The sequence below is a fragment of the Symphalangus syndactylus genome, chromosome 20, assembly GCF_028878055.3.
Source record: "Symphalangus syndactylus isolate Jambi chromosome 20, NHGRI_mSymSyn1-v2.1_pri, whole genome shotgun sequence".
In the NCBI taxonomy this organism is placed as follows: Eukaryota; Metazoa; Chordata; class Mammalia; order Primates; family Hylobatidae; genus Symphalangus; species Symphalangus syndactylus.
The window spans coordinates 61,878,623-61,897,644 of NC_072442.2; the positions used below are offsets into that span (position 1 = coordinate 61,878,623).

Consider the following 19,022-nt stretch of genomic DNA (forward strand, 5'->3'; position numbering starts at 1 on the left):
AGGAATGGGGTGGGTATGGTGGTGGTGGTGGATCTAGAATTTACTCTCAGGGCACATCTGGCACTGGCTAGCTGGATCAAGAGCAAAGCACGAGACCGTCTCCCTCGGCAGGGCTAAGGGAACTTGCTGAGCTAGAAGCTGGAGGAGTCCTCCTTTCTGCATTTACTCCCCTTCTTTTGTGTCCTTGGTTTCTTGCTCTCTCAGTGCCCAGCCTGGCTGGTCCTCCCCTCCCCGACTCCCCAAGGTGGGAGGCTGGGATCTGAGGAGCTGGGCTCTGTGTTGCGGAATCTGCTTGTGCCTCTAACTCCTGGTTTCCCATAGCAACTGGGAGAGGAAGGTGGTACATGGCTAAATCATCCCATTTTACAGACAAAGTCTCAAAGTCAAGGTCAGGTCTCACAGAGAATGGGGGGCATATGCCAAGCCTTCTCATTTTGCTCTGAGCTTTCCCTGTGATCACTCAGCCTCCTGGGGGTTTCTAAACCCAAGGGTGAGAGAAGGGGGAATAGAAGAAAATGATACGTGTCCTCTGGGCCTAGAGGACCAGATTTCCATGATGATTGTCACTGACTGGCTGCCGTCTGATCTCAGGTCTCTGAGCCTCAGATTCCTCATCTGTAGAATGGCAAGGGTAGAATTGTTTGTCTCCTGGAGGGAGTGGAAGGATGTCACTGTGGGAAGCTGCGTGATTATTCCTGGGCCAAGGAGCCATCACAGAAGCAAACCACAGGTGTGCCACGGGCCCCCACTCTCCCTCTACTTTTTCCCCCATTGGGGGAGGGGAAGTGGAAAAGAGAACGCCATGGAACCAGGCCCAACACTTCTGGGGATGGGCTGTGTGGGGACTGCACCTCACAAGGAAGAGGGAGTCATGGTATTGGCTGTAAGGGGGCCATGGGGGAATGTGGTAGGCAGTGCAAGGTGAATGTGAGCAATCTTGTGGCCCAGAACCCCAAGCAATGCATATCTATGTCCTTGGAAAAATCCATGTTGTGGGTCTGATGATGGGTGGTACTGGATGGGCCATCTGCAGAATGTGACCAAGCCCCTTGGCTCCATGAGCTGGCAGTGAAGCCTTCCTGGCATGAGACAAGGAGATTTTTTTTTTTTTTTTTGAGATGGAGTCTCACTCTGTCACCAGGCTGGAATGCAGTGGCGCAATCTCAGCTCACTGCAACCTCTGCCACCTGGGTTCAAGCGATTCTTCCACCTCAGCCTCCTGAGTTGCTGGGATTACAGACACCTACCACCACGCCCATCTAATTTTTTGTATTTTTAGTAGAGATGGGGTTTCACCATGTTGGTCAGGTTGGTCTCGAACTCCTGCCCTCGTGATTTGCCCGCCTCAGCCTCACAAAGTGCTGGGATTACAGGTGCGAGTCACTACACCTGGCCAAGACAAAGAGATTCTTTACTCTGGAGTCCTGTCAACAGTAGAAACTTCCAGGGTGGGAAGAAAGGCTTTCCTTATGGCATTGGAGGTTGTGCTTACAGGAGTATAACTAGGTTTTGGCCAGGGTCAGAGTCAATCTGTGGTCAAGGTCAGGGCTATGGTGAAGTGGGTGAGGGTCAGCTTGGAGCTTTGTCAGAGCTGGTTCAGGTCTCAGTAGGGTGAAGTACATGCTAAAACCATGTCCAAGGCAGAGGTCCAGGATGAGAATTAGCATGCAGGAGACAGTCACCAGAAGGTGAAAAGCAAAATCAACCAGGGCGTTTATACAAATGAGCACGCTGTGGCCTCCACCGGTCCTGTTGGAGGCATGCCCTGCAATGTGGGAAGCAGAGCAAAGACTTCAAGCTGAGCCCCGCAGCTCCCCTCTTTGTCTGAATGGCCCCAAAAGGAGAGATATTGCTGCTGCTGCTTCCGTGTGTGTGTGTGTGTGTGTGTGTGTTTCTTGTTGCTTCTCAGGGGACAAGCCCATTGTTGCCAGAGTGAAGACGTAAAGGCTGAGTGTGGGAGAGAAAGCATGTTGGGGAGTTGGGAGGGTGCACAGAGCAGCAGAGAGACAGGGATGGGCGGAGGGGCAGGGAGTGTGAGAATGCCAGAGAAGGTACGATAAAGCAGAGTGAGAGGGAGCAGGAGGGAGAGAGGGCCACACATATATGCACACACATGCACATATGCACACACACATGCATGTACACACTCACACATGCACGTGCACACACATGCATGTGCACACATGCACATAATGCACATATGCACTCATGCATGTACACACTCACACATGCACGTGCACACGTGCACACACACATAGCAAGAGAGAACGGGGAGGGGAGGGAGAACACCCTTAGGGAGCGGGGGCTGGAGAGATCCTGAGGACAGGGACCCAGAGAGACAAAAGAGAAATCCATAGAGAATGAGAGAGATCGAGAAAGAGACATACCCAGTCTGATAAGGTGAGACCCAGAGAAAGGAAAGAGAGAAAGATGCTGGGGTGAGAAGAGAGCAAGGCAATGCATCCGTGTTCCACCCAGAGAGAGATATGGATGTGGCAGGCAGCATGGGAGAGCTTGGGAGAGGCCAAGAGAACTACAAGGACCAAGAGAGACACAGACCCATAAAAGGGGTCCAGAGAGCTCAGATCTGAGTGAGTCAGGGCCAGACGTAAAGCCTGAGAGAAGCACGGTGAGACTCTAGGAGAGAAAGACATATTTGATCGGAAACAGACAAAAGCCCAGGAGCCAAAGATGGAGCAGGGTTAGACCAGTGATTAGGAAAAGAGAGGAAAGTGGCCTTGGCCATGCAGGTGTAGGCATGCTCAGACCTCCAGAGCCCTGGGACACCCCACAGGGTTCCAGTAGCCTTGCTACACCACTGGGACAGGACTTAACGGCACTGTAGAAGAAAGCTAGGATGTGCTGAGTGCCTCCTGCATACCTGGATCTCTCAGCTTATGTCAGAGGTATTTCTATCATGTTTTTCACAAAACTGGATTCCAGCAGGAGGGAGGTTGTGTCTCACCCTGCACACAGTAGGTGCTCAGGAATCTATTCACCGTAGACTGAATGCTAGAATGAACAAATGGATAGCTCCATGCTTGAGTAACTGAACCAGGAGACAAAGAACTCAAGGCGGTAATCAGGCTGATCCTGATTCCCTTACTCTAGAGCTGGGGTAGAAAGTCATGGGGGCTGACAACAGCAGGAGTGGAAGCAAGAGTGGGTGTAGGGCATAACAGCCATGCTCCTACTGGTGGCGGTGGTGCTGGCGATGATGATACCATCATGCAACAGCATCTCAGCCTATGCTTTTACTATGTGTGGGGCACTCTTATAAACACCTTGACCTGCATCATCTCACTTAATATAACAATCCAGTGACAGAGGCCCTATAATATCACTTTTAGGTGAGGAAACTGCAGTTGTATTGCTAGCAGATGGTGGGTCCAGGATTGAAAGAAATCAATCTAACACCAGAGTTGAGCTCTTAACCTCTTCATAATTCTGCTTCCCGAAGAATAATATCACCTTATATTTGTTTACAGCACCTTGACTTGTGTTGTATTTTCAGATTTGCTATATTATTTGTCCCCACAGCAGCTTGCTAGACAGAGCTGTAGAGTGAGAGTCGTTATTGTTGTTTAAAAGATAGGAAAGCAGACACGGTGGTGGAGGGTGTGGAAAAGCACAAAGCTCTCATGCAGCAGGATCTGCACTGGAACCTGGTCAGGGGCCTGCCCAGTACAGAATAAACCAGTTCCCAGATGGAACACACCAGGCTCAGGAAATTGTCTGAATGTGTGTGGTGCCTGGCTGGAGTGTGGGCAGCCAATACAGGATGTCTAGGGCAGGCTATCAGGATGGCAGGATTTCAGGACTCTTGAAATAGTCTACGTGGTTTTGAATCCTGGCTCTAGCCAGTGACCTTGGGCAAGAATTACTCAGCTACTCTGTGCCTCAGTTTCCTTGTCTATAAAATGGAGATAATAACAATTGTACCTTTTTTGTATTGTTATGAGAATCAAGTTAATATTTGTAAAGCACTTATAATAATCCCAGTGTGTGGTAACGGTTAGATAAGTGTTGTTAAGTCAATCAAATAGATACATAAAATAAGACAGGAGGAGATGTCCTAACCAGAATTGGGGGTCTGGTCCACTGAGCTCTTGAGTGAATCAGAACTCTGGACAGCTCCCAAAGCTTCAGATCCACCATATTGATTCCTTCTGCTAGGTAAAGTTCTTTGGCAGTGAAATGGATCTCAACCCTTTATTCTTAATTATCATGAGCTTGGAGATTGTCCTCAACACCCTTTGATGTCTGTTCTGTGAGGGAGGGCACAAAGCTCTTCACCAGAAAGGCACATCTGTTTTTGGGCAAAGTGTGGGGTGGAGAGCACACATGCCTAAGGGTTTGTCTTTGAAGAAATGTCCCTTTGTAGGATGAGGAACGGTACCAGATGTGTGTATCCGATGTGTGGGACCCAGGGCCTTGTATTCAGTGTGGTTATGGAATATAGCCCCACTGATTTCTCCCAGAGGAATCACTATGCTCAGACAAGGAAAGAAAAAGGATAGGGACAGGGTTGAGGGGAGGAGTGGGAGAGAATGGAGGCATTAAGAGTATCATAAAGTTCAGATGGGGACTAAAGGTTCCATACAGCTCAAAGCTTCCTTAGAACCAGAAGGTTTCTTCTCCGCCAGTTACTCCAGAGCTGCTTCTGCAGCACACAAATCCTCATCCACTCAACTCCTGGTGGTGAGTTACTTCTCATGTGACGACATCACCATGATGGTTCTCATCTATGAGCACCTCCTCTGCACCAAGACCTTTACATCCATTATCTCATTTAATCCTCACAACACCTCTGTGGCCAGATCCATTTTACTGATGGGAAAATCGAAGGTCAGAGAAGTCAGTAATTTAAGGAAAAACTGCTTGCAAATGACAAGGTTTTGCTCTTTCTTCCCAAACACACCGACTTTCAAGAGATACTGCCAGCAGTGCTAGGGATGGTACGTTCTATGGGGTTTCAGGCTTTTGGTTACTTTCTTTTGCTGTAGCACCTGGAGGCCCAGTAGGGTACAACAGTACCTTCTTGCAATGACAAATCTCTGAAAATCTTGTAACTGTCTAGCTACAGACACCTTTAAGAGTTGAGGTGTACCTCAACTCAAGGAAGAAATAGGACAAGAGAAAATGTCCCTCAGACATAAGCTGCTGATAGGGCTACCTATCCCTAGCTGCACCTGCTCATGCTCACCGCTGCTTCTTCCCACAGAGGACATGGCTGAAGGGAAGAATGCCATCCTCATTGGGATGAGCCAGTGGAACTCCAATGACCTCGTGGAGCAGATCGAGACCATGGGGAAACTGGACGAGCATCAAGGTGAGATTCTGCTTCTCTCATGACCAGGAGGTGCACATAGGTGTGTTGCAGGATGGGCTGTAGGGCTGGCGACTGGGGCTGGGGCTTGGGTCTTCTGTGAAGGGTCCATCTGCCTTGGTTCCTCCTTCATAGCATCTCTGAATTTTGCCACCTACAGGAACTCTCATGGGGACTTCTGTGGGGTTTTCTGTGGCATAAAAACTCCAGGGTACTTCAACAGAGCTTCCTTTGTCCATAGAATGACTACCCCAGTGGCACGGGTGGTTAATGGTAGGTGCCTGGGTCCAAGCTCCTTGGACTGCCAGGTGTTTGGCATTGGAATCTGCTGAATAAGGAGGGTGACAGCTGGAGGAGCCTTTGAGCAGGACAGGAGCTGAGGTCTAAGGGGAGAGAGAAGGACAGCAGTGAGAATCAGGATTTCCTTTGGCGGAGTTGTTGAAGAAGGAATATATGGCTGGGGATTAATCCAGGAGGCTTTCTATGGAGAAGAGTTTTGACCAGGAGTTTGATCAGCCTACAAAGCAGGCTGATTCTTTGTGGCATCCATCTATCCATCTGTTTGGCTACTATTCATCACTAACAGGCTCGTTGAGCACCTACTGTGTATAAGTGCTTGGCAGGAGCAACCAAAGGTGATTCATCTGAGGCCTCTGTCTTGTGATGTGTGACACAGTATAAGTCAAGATATATGGATCAGGCTTAAGCTGAGGGCTGTTAGCTCAGAAGGGAGAGGCATGACTTTCAAGAGGCAGGAGAGGGGATCCAGGAAGGGCTCCTGACAGTGAAGCAGTGGGGCAAGGCTTTAAAATGCAAATGGACAACGTGGCTAAAGAGGTCATAAAATCTGAGCTCACATATGGGAAACTGAGCCTCAGAGATCTTCAGCTGAGGGCTGCATTTGATTAATGTTACAATGGAGTGAGAAGCAGAGCCAGGGCTAGAACCACAGCCGGGATGCAGGGTGCTAACCTCTGTACCTGTTACCCTCAGGTTGGTTTCTTCCATCCCTCCTTCCCCACCCCACATACCACTCCTCCTACTTTATTTCTTTTTCATCTGCTCTTCTCCTTCCTGTCGTGCTCCTGTCATTCGCAGTCGTGCTGTGGCCCAGAGTTGCCGAGTGGGCAAGGCCATGCTCTCAGGAGGCGTTCAGTGAGATGGTCCTGGCCCAGCCCACAAGAATGGCTGCCTTGGTGGCAGCTGTCTTGGTGGTGATCATCTTGCTCTGTTTCTGTTCCTTTTCTCATCCCCATCCTTGCCTCCTTGGTTCAGAGCTGTCCTCATGCCAAAGCACCCATCCTGAGAAATGGGCAGGCCTGGTGTGGTCATCCCATCTAACCAACAAAGAACCCAGGCTCAGAGGAGCCATGTCTTGCCCAAGGTCCCCCAAGCTGGTGGCAACATCAGGCTCAGATTCCTGGTCTTCTGATTCCCAGTCCAGGGCTTCACCTCCCTGACTGGACTAAGGCTTGGCACAGTTCTGGGCCCTAACAAAGTCAGGCTCAAGGAACCATGAGTCTGAAAGGAAAGGCACCTTGTGCCACTGTCCCATCCACGAGAAGGGGGGGGCTCTGAGTCTGGCCCCCAAGGGCAATCCAGAGACAACTTACCAGTCTTCATAGCCATGTATCTGCCAGTGGGTCCTTTGCTGCTCTTTCCTTCATCGCGAGAACCCCAGAGGGGGCCTAGAAGGGGTCATGGATTTTAGGTCCTGCCCCACGATAATGCTTGTAGCCTTGAAAAGACAAATATGGATTTGTACCATCCATTTGGCCATCCCCTTCCCATCCCCCACCCCCACTTGTCTGCTAAAGAATGTATGACTCAGACCCAGTGAGAGCTAACGGCAGTCGGTCAGGTGAGCAAGAGGCAGAGTGAGCTGGGAGGGCGCGGGAGGGCAGGGGACTAGGAAACACAGTGGGAGGTCCAGGACAGAGGCAGAAGCTGCAGTGCTGGAATCAGAGAAGCCTGGGTTTGAACATCAGCCATGCCACTCCATGGCTCTGTGGTCAGGAAAAGTCACATCACCTCCCTGGGCTTCCGTTTCTTCATCTGCAGAGTGGAGGACTAGTAAAAAAGCTGTGCTGATTAAATGAGATGATATTTGCAAAGTGCGTTCGATAGCAGTCATTCTTCTAATGATGGAAGGGGGAGAAGCATGACCAGTCTTGCACAAGTGGCAGCCCTCTCAAATGCTTCCTGGTGAGCATGCACAATTGAATGAAGGGCAGTGCTTGCCTGAGTCCGAGGGCTGGTAGTGTTTCCTCCCAGTACAGAATGGGGAGCAGGAAGAAGAGAGGAGAGAGGGTAAGAGGAAGAGGAAACCAGCTGGATTTCCAGCTCCTTCCGAGTCTCATTCTCATGTGGATTCATAATGTGAATTCCCACAACACGACAGAACACACACATTCACTTCAATAATCATTTATGGAGCCATCATAGGGGCTTGGCCCTGTGCTCAGTGTAGGGGGAACAAAGACAAGCAGGATGGCCTTGTCACTCCTTAGAAGCTTGCAGCAGAGTGGAAGCGACAGATCAGAGCCAGGGGTTACTATGCAGTAAGGCAGGCTGGGACAAGGCTCTGAGAGGCTCTGGGAAGTATCTTGGGGAAAGGAAGATCCGTGAACTCTTCCTGGAAAGGAATGCAATCTAAATTGGTGGCATAGACAGAATGTATCCTCTTGTCTTCTCCAAGTTTCCTGCCCTTAGACACAGGGCTCATTCCAGGCCCCCCTCCCCGCCTCATGCTGGACGCTCTGGCCAGTCACACTGCCTCCATGGGTGCTCCAGCCACCTCGATGACAACTCCTTGCTCTGTCTCCAGCCAGGACCTTTCTTCTGGGCTCCACATTCGCATTTTTGGTAACCTCCTGCTAACCTCTACCCGGATGTCCTAAAGACTCCTTATGCTCCACCAATTCCAAATGGAGCCAACCTTCTTCCTTTTAAGCCTGAATTCTGTTTTTTATATTACCTTTTCTCTCCCTAACCATTTAAGTCATATATTTCATCAGCACTTTCAGACTGCTCTCATTCCTCCAATTTTCAAGGGTGTTAATTCTGCTGTGTGTGTGTGTGCGCGCGTGCACGCTAAATGTACCTCATGGGTTTTGTTTCTCATTTGTGATTGTGAACTCATCTTGGTCACACGTACCTCTCTTTTGTTTTTGGGGGAAGTCTTGTGTGTCCTAGGTTGGCAAAATGTCCTCATAAAGACCGGCCTTGTTTTATTTCCTGCTGGGCCTGAGTGTTTCACTAATCTTGAATATTTTATAGGCTAAATTTATAGTTTAGAGTTTCCATTCTACATGGGTGGTGTAAATTTAGACCCTACACCCAGAAGTGGCGCAGGCTTGGGGTTTTAATTACTCATGTGTGAATTTTCTCTCTCACTGTCTGTGAATGGTTTCTTTGCCGCTTCCGCAAAGAAAGTTCTTTTTTTAAGTTCCTGTAAGGATGGAATGGCCCTTCAAGTGTCCCTGCTATAAAGTGGGTGCCATATCAGCTCCTTGCCATCCACAGCCTGAGGTCAGGTTGGTGGAGTTCACAGTGCAGTTTTTAGGCTCTGGCCCTGGAGCCTCTTTCTTTATTCGTCTGACTCATGGGATTCACGGATCTCCTCTATCTCAGCTTCTGCTTTCGTCTCTGGATTCCTTTTTTGTTTCTGGCACTGTGTATTATACATTTTTTATTTTAAGCTTGGTTATATATTTATCTTTTTTGGCAATATATTGCCCAGTATATATATATATTTTTTGTAATGGAAAGGGATCCTTCAGCACCAGCTGAACACCCAGAAGCGTGTTGTTATTACTATTATTTTACAATTGTTCAAATATTATTATTTATTATACTACTACTATTTTTGCAATTGTTTGTCTTGTTATTTTTGTGTAACATTTCTTATTGTGGTAAAATATGCATAACATGAAATTTACCTTTTAATAATTTTTTTTTTTTTTTGAAATGGAGTCTCACTTTGTTGCCCAGGCTGGAGTGCAGTGGCGTGATCTCGGCTCACTGTAACCTCTGCCTCCTGGGTTCAAGTGATTCTCCTGCCTCCGCCTCCCGAGTAGCTGGGATTACAGGCATCTGCCACCACCCCCAGCTAATTTTTGTATTTTTAGTAGAGACAGGGTTTTGCCATGTTGGCCAGGCTGGTCTTGAACTCGTGACCTCAAGTGATCCGCCTGCCTCGGCCTCCCAAAGTGCTGGGATTACAGGTGTAAGCCATTGTGCCCAGCCCATTTTAACAGTTCTTAAGTATACAGGTTAGTGGCATCAAGTCCATTCACATTGCTCTGCAACCATCACCACCAACCATCTCCAGAACGTGGTCATCCTCCGCAACTGAAACTCTGTGCCTGTCAAAGACCAACTCCCCATTCTCCTTTCTCCAGCCCTTGGTAAACACCATTCTACTTTCTGTCTCCATGAATTTGACTTCTCTGGGTACCCTACATATGTGGGATCATTCAGTATTTGTCCTTTCGTGTCTGGCCTATTTCACTTAGCATAATGCTTTTGAGGTTTGTTCATGTTGCAACATCAATCAGTACTTTATTCCATTTTGGGGGCTGAGTAACTTTCCCTTGTATGGATATACCACATTTTGTTTATCCATTCATCTGATGATGGACGTTTGGGTTGCTTCCACATTTTAGCTACCATGAATAATGCTGCTACAAACATTGTAAATATCCACCTGATTTCTTAAATGTATTCTCATTGGAAAAAAACAAACACAACAAATAAAACCAAAGTCTCCTTTAGTTATTCCTTCAATTACAGACCTCCTTGCAGAGTTGATCAACGTATCTCTCTAGAGGTCGATGGTGTTAGACATTAGTGCTGCAACTTACCTCTTCCCGCACATTTAACAGAAGATCTTGGAGAACTTTTCATATGGGTATATATAGATGCACTCCGTTCTCTTTACCTGTACTATAGTGTTCTCTACCATAGTTGTACCATAATTTATTTAACCATTTGGCAGTGATAGACATTGGAATCTTTCATTATTATAAGAATGCTTTATGGGTTTAAAGTATAAGCATTGAAAATTGCAATAGATACTGTCAAATGGTTTTCCAAAAAACGGTGCAAATTCATATTTGCACACCAACCATGGATTAAGTTAGCCATTTCCCCACAATGTGTTACCAGATTTGATATTATTGAACTTGAACATTTTATGTAATGGCCGGATGAAAATGTTTTCTTGTTTTGCTTTGTCTTTACCTGGTTTCTAGTGAGATTGAACATCTTTTCATAAATGTGTTGACCGATCCTATTTTCTTTTCTCTGGATTTCTTAAACATAATTTTTGCCCACATGCTATTGGATTGTTTATGCTTTTTATTGGATTGTTTATCCTTTTTATTGGATTTTAGAAGATCTTCATATATATTCTGGAAGTAAATTATTAGTCTGCTATATATTTGAAATATTGCTACTTTGGTGACATTTCTTGTTGATTCTAATAGTTTGTCAGTTGATTCTCTTGGGTTTTTTCTAGTTAGAGCATCACATCATTTGCAAATCTTTTCTTTCTTTTTTTTTGGAGACAGAGTCTTGCTCTGTTGCCCAGGCTGGGGTGCAGTGGTGTGATCTTGGCTCACTGCAACCTCTGCCTCCTGGGTTCAAGCGATTCTCCTGCCTCAGCCTCCTGAGTAGCTGGGATTACAGGCACCCGCCACCATGCCCGGCTACTTTTTGTATTTTTAGTAGAGATGGGGTTTCACCATGTTGGCCAGGCTGGTCGTGAACTCCTGACCTCGAGTGATCTGCCTGCCTTGGCCTCCCAAAGTGCTAGGATTACGTGTGTGAGCCACTGCACCCAGTCTTGTTTACAAATCTTAGCAGTTATATTTTTGCCAGCATTTACTCTCCTTTCTTATTTTTCCTTTTAAACTGCATTGCATGGGATCTCCAGGTCAATGTAGAGTGACAGAAGTGGTAGCAGGCTTTCTGGTTGGATCCTGACTGTAGTGCTGTGATGGAAACGTTCCAGTTTTACCAATAAGCATGACCCTCACCCTAGGATTCCAGAAATGCCCTTCATCAAGTTGAAACAAATTAACTTCTGAAAGTTATGACTTCTTTCTCATTCTCCTCATTGTTCACTTGTATTTTTCCCCTTCCCTCCATCTCTCTCTCTCTCTCTCTCTCTCTCTCTCTGTCTCTCTCATTCTTAGTAAGTTTTGCCAAAGGCTTACCTATTTCGATGGTCTTTTCAAAGAAATAGCTCTTACTTTTATTAATCAGTTCTATTGTCTACCATTTTCTCTATTTAATTTTTGTAAATTAACGTTACTTTTATTTCATTAATTATTTCCTTCTACTTCCTTGGGATTTATGTGATTTGTGCTTTTCTAATTATAGAGATAAGGGCTTTTTAATCTTATTTTTTAAATGACACACGCACAGTTCCCTTCCAAGGGAGGGTCCTAGCAAGGTTACCTTTTTTTTTTGCTTTTTTACCCATTACCTTTTTTTGGTTAAATTTATAAAAGTAAGCTTTTTGGGGGGATAATCTTTTCCTTCAAAGGGGACCCCAAAATTGTATAACCTCAGTCCCCAGAAAACCTGCACCCAGCCATGTTGGACACATTCCACAGGGTTTGGATAAGTAGCCCCCTCACTGTCCATCATGTCTACATAGTTCAGAACCTCCATGTTTCTCCTCTTCACCCAAAAAGCTGTTGACAGCCATGTACAAGAATCCTGTCAAATAGATTTTTTTTCTTGTTAATTAGCAATTTGATTCCACTGTGATCAGACAATGTGACCCTAAAGTGATATCTTTTTGAAATTCTTTCTTGTCTAAACCATGGTCTCATGTGTGCGTATGAATGTTCCTTATGAGTTAAAAAATATATACATTATCTATACTGTATATGTTGGGTTACAGATTCTCTATAAAATTAAAGATATTATCAATACAGTTTTCTCCTTCCCCTTTTCCTGTTTTTTATTGACACCATCAAATTTCTTATATACCTCCTTTTTCTATAGTTCTAGAAATGTACAGTTTTAACACACATTTGAAAACTGGTATTTTTGGCCAGGTGCAGTGGCTCATGCCTGTAATCCCAATACTTTGGGAGGCCGAGGTGGGAGGATTGCTTGAGCCCAGGAGTTTGGGACCAGCCTGGGTAAGATAGTGACTCCTACCTCTACAAAAAATTAAACAACGAGCTGAGTGTGATGGCACGCGCCTGTGTTCCCAGCTATTCTGGAGGCCGAGGTGAGAGGGTTGCTTGAACCCAGGAGGTTAAGGCTGCAGTGAGCCATACTTGCTCCACTGCAACCCAGCCTGGGTGATAGAATAAGCCTCTGTCTCAAAAAAAAAAATTAAAAATAAAAACTGGCATTTTCTACCAGGGTTTGGATTAAGTCAGTAGCTCTATCTATCCTATCCCTGAACAGGGAAGGACGTTTGTACCTTTTTTCTTCCTTGTCTTCCTAACTCCCCAGCTCCTATGGCCCCTGTCCATTTGGTTTCATGTTGCCAATTCTCATTTCAACTTAATGATTAGTTTTGCTGTTTTACTTTTGGGGAGGGTTTTGTTTTCTCATCATGGCGGCTTTGGCAGTGACAACTCCTCTGCCGCCTCCTCCTCCTTCTCATTCTTTTTGGGTTAAGTATTTTGAGCTATGATTTATATTCAGTAAAATTTGCCCTTTATAGCATATAGCTCTCACTGCTACTTCCTCAATTCCCTGACTTCCTCTTGGATTTACTTTCTCTTTTCACTAGAATGTCTCTGCTAGTAATTCTTTCAGGTAGGAACTGTGGATAGCAATTTTCTAGGTCCTTGCATTGCTAAACATGTCTTTATTTTGCTTGCTCATTTGAATGCAAGCTTATCTGCCTCCACCATCACGTTCCCAACTATCTCTGCAGCTATTCCTCCATGGCCTTCTTGAATTTAGTGATGTTGGTGAGAAGTCTGAGATAAATTAGATTCTCATTCCTTTGTGAGTAATATGGTTTTTACTCTTCCTGAAGATTTACGTTTAAAATTTTTTTTTTTTCTTTCTTTCTTTTTTAATAGAGACAAGGTTTCAACATGTTGCCCAGGCTGGTCTTGAACTCCTGGCCTCAAGTGATCAGCCCACCTTGGCCTCCCAAAGTGCTGGGATTACAGGCATTTGCCACCATGCCCAGCCTTTAGGCTTTTAAATCTTTAGTCCTTGTATTCTGAAATTTCAAGCGACGTTTCTGAGTAGGTTTTTGTTGTGGAGGTGTTTGTTGGTCATGCCACACCTGGCTGTGCCCTTTCACTACTGTGAAGCCTTCTTTTCATTGTTTCCTCAAGTATTTCTTTTTTTTTTTTTTTGAGACAGAGTCTCTCTCTGTCGCCCAGGCTGGAGTGCAGTGGCGCGATCTTGGCTCACTGCAAGCTCCGCCTCCCAGGTTCACGCCATTCTTCTGCCTCAGCCTCCCGAGTAGCTGGGACTACAGGTGCCCGCCACCATGCCTGGCTAATTTTTTTGTATTTTTAGTAGAGACGGGGTTTCACCCTGTTAGCCAGGATGGTCTCAATCTCCTGACCTCATGATCCGCCTGCCTCAGCCTCCCAAAGTGCTGGGATTATAGGTGTGAGCCACAGCGCCCGGCCAAGTGTTTCTTTTTCTTCCAGAGACTTTTCTAACCACATGTCACCTTGTTCTTCTTATTCTTATTTGTTGGTCCTTGGTGGGTTCTGAGAATATGCCTTGGCTCTAACCAACAGCTCACCCATTTTCTCTTCATCAGTCTCCATTCTGCAGGTCAGCTCTTCTGTATTTTGTTTTGTTTTGTTTTTAGAGATTGGGTCTCATTCTCCTGTCTCAGCCTTCTGAGTAGTTGGGACCACAGGCCTGCACTACCACACCTGCCTAATTTTTTGTAGAGACAGGGTCTCGCTGTGTTATCTTGGTTGGTCTTGGACTCCTGGGCTCAAGCAATCCTCTCGCCTCAGCCTCTCAAAGTGCTAGGATTACAGGCATATGTCACTGTGCCAGCCCTGGGGTTTGTTTGTTTGTTTTTGAAAATCATCTTTTCATTTTCATGTGCTCTGATTGATTCTTTTGATTAGCAATCTGATCTTAATTCATGGAAGCAAGAGCTCATGCTACATTTTTTAAAGTCTCCTTCTGCTTGTTTTAGAACATTTCAGAGTTTTCTGGTAGGTTAGATATGGGTGGGAAAAACTACACACTTAAGATTGGATTATTCAGCCAAAGATCATAGGTGAGATTACAACACAGAGCAGGAGACATCTTGATTCGAATGATCTAAGGAGGCACACAGCTGCCATTAACACTATTCAAGTGAAGCAGGTCTTGCCAAATTCTTTTTTAAAAATTGAGATATAATTCCCATACCATAAAACCCACCTTTTTGTAAAATGTACAATTCAGTGGTTTTAGTATATTCATGAAGGGATGCAACCATCACCATTATCTAGCTCAATAATATTTTTTCTTTTCTTTTTTTTTTTTTTTTTGAGATGGAGTCTCACTCTGTTGCCAAGGCTGGAGTGCAATGGTGCGACCTCAGCTCACTGCAACCTCTGCCACCCAGGTTCAAGCAATTCTCCGACCTCAGCCTCCCAAGTAGCTGGGATTACAGGTGCCCACCACCAGGTCTGGCTAATTTTTGTATTTTTTTTAGTAGAGACGGGGTTTCACTATGTTGGCCAGGCTGGTCTCGAACTCCTGACCTCATGTGATCCGCCCACCTCGGTCTCCCAAAGTGCTGGGATTACAGGTGTGAGCCACCGTGCCTGGCCCAAGAACATTTTCATTTCTGAAAAAAGAAACCCCATACCCATTAGCAGTCACTCCCCATTCCCCTTCCCCCAGCCCCTGGTATTTCATATAAATGGAATCAAACAATATGTAGCCTTTTGTGTGTGACTACTTTCCCTTAGCATAATGTTTTTGAGATTCATCCATGTTATAGCATAAGTCAGTGCTTCATTTTGTTTTATCGCTGAATATTACTCCATTGTATGGATATGCCATGTCTCATTTATCCCAGTTGATGGACATGTGAGTTGTTTCTACTTTTTGGCTATTATGAATAATGCTGCTATAAGTATTCATATGCAAGTTTTTGTGTGGATATGTTTTCGATTATCTTGCTGATATACATAGGAGTGGAATTGCTGTATCATATGGTAATTCTGTTTAACTTTTTGAAGAACTGCCAAATTCATTTCCAAAGTAGCTGCCCCACTTTACATTTCCACCAGTAACGTAAAAAGGTTCCAATTTCTCTGCATCCTTGCCAACACTTGTTACTGGCTGCCTTTTTGGATATAGCCATCCTAGCAGGTGTGAAGTGATGTCTCATTGTGGTTTTGATCTTCATTTCTCTAATGACTAATGATGTTGAGCATCTTTTCATGTGCTTATTCATTGTTTGTTTATCTCCTTTGGGGAAATGTCTACTCAAATCCTTTGCCCATTTAAAATTTGGGTTATTTGTCTTTTTATTGTTGAGTTGTAAGAGTTCTTTAATGAATTCTGGACACCAGACCCTTATCAGATATGCTTTCTCCCATTTTGTGGGTTGTCTTTATACTTTATTTTTTTGATAATGTCTTTTGGAGTACAAAATCTTAAAATTTTGATGAAGTTTGGTTTATCTATTTTTTCTTTTATTGTCTGTGCTTTTGGTGCCATATCTAAGAAACCATTGCCCAATCCAAGGTCATGAAGATTTACCCCCATGTTTTCTTTGTAAAGTTTTATAGTTTTAACTCTTATATTTAGGTCTTTGATTCACTTTGAATTAATTTTTGTGTATGGTGTGAGGTAGGAGTTCTTTTGAGTGTGATTAACTAGTTTTCCCAGCACGATTTATTGAAAAGACTATCTCTCATCCATTGAATTGTTTAGGCAGGTTTGTCAAAGATCAATTGATCATAGACATATGGGTTTATTTCTGGACTCTGAGTTCTATTCCACTCAGGTGTATATGTTAATATGCCACACAGTCTTGATTACTGTACACCTGCGGTACGTTTGAAATCAGGAAGTGGGGGTCCACTAGCTTTGTTCTTCTTTTGCAAGATTGTTTAGCTATTCTGTGTTTCTTGCACTTCCATATGAATTTTAGGTTGATTTCTGCAAAAATGCCAATGGGGATTTTGATAGGGATTGTGTTGACTCTGTAGATCAATTTGAGGAGTATTGTCATCTTAACAATATTAGTTCCGATCCATGAATGTGAGATGTCTTTACATTTATGTAAGTCTTCTTTAATTTCTTTCAATGATGTTTTAAAGTTTTCAGTGTGCAAGTCTTGCACTTGTTTTGTTAATTTTATTCCTAAGTATTTTAGTCTTTTTGATGCTAATGTAACTGGAATTGTTTTCTTAATTTCATTTTCAGACTGTTTATTGCAAGTGTGTTGAAATATAATTGAGTTTTGCATATTGATCCTCTGTCTTGCAACCTTGCTGAACTCATTTATTAGTTTTATTTTTGGGGGGATTCTTTAGTACTTTCTATGCATAGGATTACATCGTCTTTGAATAGGTAGTTTTACTTTTCCCTTTCCAATCTGGATCGCTTTTATTTCCTTTTCTTATCTAATTTCCCTAACTAGAGTCTCCAACATAACATTGAATAGAAGTGATGAGAGCAGACATCTTGTTTTATTCCTGATCTTATGGGGAAGGTTTTCAGTCTTTTACCATTAAATATGATGTTAACTATGAATCTAGTTGATGAAGTTCCCTCCTATTTCTAGTTTGTTGAATATATTTTTTACCATAAAAGGGTGTTGGATTTTGCAGGATTTTTTTTTTTTTGCAGATATGTATTGAGATGCTCATGTGGTTTTTGTCTTTTATTCTATCAATATGGTATGTTACATCGATTGATTTTCACATGCTGAATAACTTTGCATTCCTGGGATAAATTCCACTCAGTCCTTGACAAATCTTGTTATCTCACTGTTCTTTTATGCTTGGGGTTTATATATCTCTTCCAGGATAACGTATACTAACAATCTATGAGCTGTCATTTAAGGAATGATTTACAATCTAGGTTCTTCTTGTTCTTAAAACAAACTTTTGTGTCAGCAAGGCCACGTTGTTGTTGACAGGAAGGAAGCAGTCACTGCCTGGGTATCCCTGATCAATTTCTCTTCTCTGCCTCTAGCTTTCCAGAGAGCTATTTTTTCCTACGATTCACCCCCTGACTCTGGTTTATGACCTTGTATCTTGATACATGCTTCTCAAAGAGTGGTCCCTGGACTAACAGCATTAACATCTCTTGGGAACTGGTTAGAAATGTGACTTTGGGGGTCACATTTCTAGACCCTAGGCCCACTAAATCAGCCAAACTCTGGGAGCAGGGCTCAGAATCCACATTTTAACTGGTCCTGTGATTCTGATGCACTAAAATTTGAGAGCCACTAATGACGATGACACTAAGTTGGTTTAAGGACTCCACAGGTCCAGTTCCCTCTTCCCTTCAGTCACTGAGTTGGATGTCTTCCTTCCACATTGTTGGCTTTTTATCTAATATTTACTAATATTTGTGCGTATGCCAGTTTGTGTTTGCAGTTCCCTGTCAGTCTATCTCTGAGTGATAGGAATATGTCTGTTTACTGAAACCTACTGTCATCGAATTATTGGGGAAGGTAGAAAATGTTGCTGGTGTGAGTTGAGCCAGTTGCTTCTGCTTTATTCCTCTTGGGTATTTTCAGCTTTCTATGGTGTCCTGTCCTTCAAACACTCATCCTTTCTCACACTTGGGGACAGATGCTTTGCTTGGCATAAGCAGGGGTTAGGGGAGGACCAAGACACCTGGCTCCTCTACTATGGAAGCCCAGACAATCGATCACAAGAGCTTTCTTTGCTTCTGTATTTTTCACCCATGAACCTGCTGTTCCTTCTGTGCTGCCTCCATCACTGGCCACAGACCTTTCTTTTTTGAGATGGAGTCTCGCTCTGTTGCCCAGGCTGGAGTGCAGTGGTGTGATCTCAGTTCCTCGCAACCTCTGCCTCCTGGGTTCAGGTAATTCTCCTGCCTCCCACGGCTAATTTTTTCATATTTTAAGTAGACACGGGATTTCACTATGTTGGCCAGGTTGGTCTCAAACTCCTGACCTTATGATCCACCCACCTCCACCTCCCTAAGTGCTGGGACTACAGGCATGAGCCACCGCGCCTGGCCAAGCCACAGACCTTTCTTTGCAGGCTTGAGGTTATGGTTTTCTTTCGCCCGGGCTAGCCTTATGGGCATTTGTCCTTTGCAGTCACACAAGGCTCCACACACTTGATTTTCTACTGTACGGTCGCCATCTTGAAATTTTTAATTAGTTTGAACAAAGGGACCCACATTTTCATTTTACACTGGGCCCTGAAAATTATGTAACCATTCCTGCCTCCCTCCTTAGATCTCTCTGCCTTCTAACTTTTGGGGATGCCACACAGTTTCTGGTCTGCTAAGGACACTTCTTATTTTACAGTGCTACTAAAGATTAATTCACATAAAAATGCTTGATGTCATTTTCTAACTTCTAACTTTTGGGGATGCCACACAGTTTCTGGTCTGCTAAGGACACTTCTTATTTTACAGTGCTACTAAAGATTAATTCACATGAAAATGCTTGATGTCATTTTCTAGGGATCTGGAGGAGGAGAAAAAGACTAGATCGTGTAGTCAGTTTACCATCTTT

The 19,022-nt window shown here is 44.4% G+C and overlaps 1 protein-coding gene across 1 annotated transcript in view; it reads left to right on the forward strand.

The window, feature by feature from the left end:
* Positions 1 to 19,022, forward strand: part of PITPNM3 (PITPNM family member 3) — a 105,985-nt gene that overhangs the window by 26,329 nt on the left and 60,634 nt on the right. Inside the window, exon 3 of the mRNA XM_055258732.2 lies at positions 5,225 to 5,332. Within this exon, the coding sequence (XP_055114707.1) occupies positions 5,225 to 5,332 (108 nt within the window). The remainder of the gene's footprint in view (positions 1 to 5,224; positions 5,333 to 19,022) is intronic.